This window comes from the organism of the source record quoted next, unplaced genomic scaffold, assembly GCF_019419815.1.
Source record: "Pyrus x bretschneideri cultivar Hongxiangsu unplaced genomic scaffold, Pyrus_bretschneideri_v1 Contig13, whole genome shotgun sequence".
NCBI classification, from domain to species: domain Eukaryota; kingdom Viridiplantae; phylum Streptophyta; class Magnoliopsida; order Rosales; family Rosaceae; genus Pyrus; species Pyrus x bretschneideri.
Window position 1 is genome coordinate 2,810,662 of NW_025999424.1, and position 4,239 is coordinate 2,814,900.

Below are 4,239 nucleotides of genomic sequence, written 5' to 3' on the forward strand. Positions count from 1 at the left end.
TAAAAACAAATAAATTTCTTATATAAAGTGAGGGCACATTTTTTTATGTTATCTCGAACCTCAAAAATCTCTAGACCGGCCCTGATTGCACACCACAAAACCATCCCTTTAGTAGCACTTTAGGGTCCACACAGTACATGCATATTATGTTTTATGAGGTCTTAATATTTCTGCTTAGCTGGTCATTCTATATTAAACCAATCGGAGTTACGATTGATATAGAAAAAGCTTTCTCAACATATTTAGCATCTAGGCTTTTTCCTTATTTACACAGATCAGATTTCATAATTTTTTTCCTTTCAATTTTATGCTAATGAGTTGTGAGGTTGTTGGACCATCAGTTCACAAAGAACATTTTTGGGTTTACCAGTAGCTAGCAAGTAAACAACGAGATTACACATTAATAGTTATATAGTAAAAAGTTGGTCATGGATCATGCCCCCACTTCCTGTCAATAGAAAAATAAAACAATATAATTACCGACTAGTTTTTCGCCAAGTCATATCTGGTATAAGATAAAACAATTTTTAATTAAACAAAAACAGCTGGATTACTGTACCTACCAATAGTTAAGACTGCTAAAGCAAGAAGAGAGAGAGAATATTACGTGCTAATATGCTATAAACATATATCTAGGGTTAGGGCTTGGTCATACCACCACAATAAGTACTTGTTTCCCCTCTCTTTCTCTCTCTCAATCACCAACTCACCGCCCCGGACTTCTAATTTGCCATATTTGATTCTGAGTCAAAAAAATCAGTCAGTAAATTCAGCATATAGTGTCAAGGGGGTTCGGGGAAATCAAGAAACGCAATTAATAACCAAGATCTTAAACAGGGATCTAATTTATCAGAAACTTAAATGAGGAAGCGGCAAGTAGTTTTGAGAAGGACAGAAGAAGCTTCAGCAGCTTCATCTTTCACCGTCGTGAGATATGGAGAGTGCCAGAAGAACCATGCCGCCGCGGTAGGAGGCTACGCTGTTGACGGGTGCAGAGAGTTCATGGCAAGTAATGGGGAGGAGGGAACAACTGCTGCGCTCACCTGTGCTGCCTGTGGCTGCCACAGGAATTTCCACAGAAGAGAAGTAGAGACCGTCTGCGAGTGCTTTTCGCCTTCTTCAAATGGTGCTTAATTAAAATAATTAAGCAGCTACATATAATAATAATTATTATTAAGTGTGTGGTTTGAGAGATATTGTTGTTTTAGTTTTTTCTGGGTTGAGAGATTACGGAAATATATGCCAAGACAGTCTATTATATATGTATGGGTGGAAGGTTAAAAGGTATTGTTTTTTCCTAGTTGATTTAAGTGTGTGCAGATACTCTTCATTTAGCCGTCCAGAGCAAAAATTAAAGAAAAATTCTCTGCCGCAGGCTCCTGCTTTGGTTTTGGGGTCGTCGGCTATCTTCTTCAAAATCATTCTTAGCATTTTTCCTCTCCTTTTCCTTTTAGTTTGTTTGGTGTAGAATAGTCGATGTGAAACGCTGCAATTGCCGTGATAGTCGTCTTTTGCCCACATCCAGAGTAAACACAAGGTTTGGATCCAGTTATCACCCTTAATATAGGGTTGAAGTAGGAAGTCGTGAAATATGCCAGTTTATGTCAGAAGATGTTAGTTTAGTCAGATCGACACTATGAATTTAGCCGGTGTGGTGATATGCCTCTCAGATGTCCAGAGAATGTGGAGCAACAACCTGATTTTATCTTTTTATTTGTTTATGTATAATAATTTCCACGAATTGTCTTGAAGTTTGTTTTGATTTCTCTGTCTAGGAGAGTTTGCTAGTTTGATTGCTCTCTATAAGAGAGTTGCTTGATTTTGATTTTCGTTTAGTGTGCTACCTCTTTTGGATCCGTGTGTGAAGGATAGAACTATTTGATTTGCTGGATCTACTTCACTTGGTGTTCTAGGAACGTGGTGGTGATAGGTGATGTGGTCGACCCTTGGGCATTGTACTCTTGTCCCAATATAAGATTTGAAATTTTGTTCTCATATGATCTCATGTAACACAAGGTTTAACTATTTTATTGATCTGTGTAATCCAGCGGTTTTCTATGAGGTGGGACAAGTGCTTGAAGTCCATCTAACGAGGTTTAACTGTTTTATTGATATGTGTAATCTTACTATTTTCGATGAGGTTGGACGAGTGCTTGAAGTCTACTCATTGCTTTGCGATTAGTGATGCTTTATTTAATATTTTTAGGTCTTGTGTGCAAAGACCCTTTAGAAACCAAGTTATTCATGATATGTATTTGTAATGCCCATATGAAAATATGGTACTTTTCTTTGAAAATAAGTCTGTGCAGATTAAAAGAAAACAACAGCTAGCAGCAATGGTGTATGTGCATTACATGGTGATGGAGCAGTGAAAAAAATGATACCAGTTTAGCCAAATCTTTAGTTTTGTTATTATAAAAAGGGTATATAGACAAACTATATTAGCTAAATATTTAGCTAATTTATCTCAAGTAACCTAGATAGCTAGTAGTTTCTGAATTTCTCGGGTATTAGTAAAGAAACTTCTTCTCATGTATTTAATTCTTCTGAATAATTATGTACGTACCTAGATATCACGTTTCATCCTCCATTGATAAGTGCATATATTTGACATGCATAAAGCATCAATTTATGAGTGGTACTGACTGATCTTAAAAGTTCGTTCCGGAATTATTCCTCCTTCTGTATCTAATATATATATATATAGCTCATATATTGCCAGATTACTCCTTCTGTATCCAATTCAATTAGTACATAAATGTTTAGATTACTTTGTATTTACTTTGAAGGCCCACATATCTAATCGTGTTGGTTGTTATAATGGAGGGTTTCTTTAGCAACGTACTTGAAAGGTGATTAAATTGTTGATTATCCGTAATATAATCTCTTTTGGTAGGTCAAGTTGTTGATTATCCCAAGAACGAAAAGCCAAGAAAGAACGGTATAGGACGCTCCACGATGTTCATATGCAATTTCAACTGCCAATATTCAAAAGAACATAATGAAGAAGGTTGAATAAACTAGAATGATTCAAGCATGTTCAAAATATATAATTATGCAGTAGTACACTCTTAGAAAACGTTTCCCTTTTGGCGTTTGGTGATCAAAGGATCTGAAAATGGCAATTGCCGAACCAAATATGTACAAGGTTTTCTTTTCCCTTCTCTTTTCCTTTTCGATGTTCGTAGGGTTTTGACGTTTTTTCATGATCGTGCTTGTGAGTTGTTGTAATCAAGTTCGGCCTTGGGTATGGAGAGGGAACAAAAATTCAGGTATACATTACATTATGTGTGAGTTGAACGGGTAGATGTCAATTCTAAGAAACCCTCAAAGCAGTATGTACGTATGCATGTTTAGCTTACTGGGGGCAAGCACTAAGTAAGCAAGCTATCACGCCTTTCTTCTATTCTTAGAGGTCTCTAATGTGACCTTAGTAATCCGTAGTCCATAAACCAAAGATGGTTATTGCTCCCTGCTCTTGTATTAATCTATTTTCTTTCCGATTTCTAGTCACCTGTATTTTCATGTTTTTTTTTATCTTTTTTTTTTTTTTTTTTTTTTCATTTTAGTTGTACAGCTCAAAATATATATTTTATGCTTAAGTATCATATTAGCCAAATATCTCTTTACCTAAACTACTATTAGAAATTCCCAAATACATATTTGCTTGTAAACGGTCTCACAATTAATCAAGCACATTCCAAATTCTACCGGTACATCCAAATTATTCATTCTATTTTCACTGCTACTAGGTGAAAAAATGGTACGCAGTGTTTGAGGAGGGCTTCTTTAGGGCTCAAAATGCACAATCTATATAATGGACCAAACTCATTTTGGCGTATGGGCCAAATAGTTTGCTGTCCGAATAAAACTTTGGGTCTTAGAAATCCGTCAATGCATAGCCAAGAAGAATTTGGTAATTGGACTTTTTTTTTTTTTTTTTCAAACTGGACTCGGGTGTTGAAGGATCAGCAGCTGCGGTTTACGACCAATTACGGTTGGACATGTGTCTAAATTTTGAGCTGTTGATCTGTTCAGCAGTAAAGTCTTGCACTGTGGTCCTATCTAAGATTCCACCAGCCATCAACTCAAGAGAAACGAACTTCTGCATAAAAAGAAGGTAATGAGAAGTCTTGCACTGTGGTCCAAGAAAAACCATCTTAATCAATTTTAGAGATACTTGCATGCTTTTAGCCAAAAAAAGGTAATGGGATTTACTAGTGCTGTCATGTTGAGGAA

The 4,239-nt window shown here is 36.1% G+C and overlaps 1 protein-coding gene across 1 annotated transcript; it reads left to right on the top strand.

The window, feature by feature from the left end:
- Positions 1-615: 615 nt before the first annotated feature.
- On the top strand, positions 616-1,995 carry LOC103933080 (mini zinc finger protein 2-like). Its single transcript, XM_048578970.1, has one exon. The coding sequence runs from the start codon at positions 862-864 to the stop codon at positions 1,132-1,134; it is 273 nt and encodes a 90-aa protein (XP_048434927.1). The 5' UTR covers positions 616-861; the 3' UTR covers positions 1,135-1,995.
- Positions 1,996-4,239: the final 2,244 nt, after the last annotated feature.

Coding starts and splice junctions, on each gene's coding strand:
- LOC103933080 (XM_048578970.1), top strand. CDS start 862: ATGAGGAAGCGGCAAGTAGTTTTGAGAAGGACAGAAGAAGCTTCAGCA.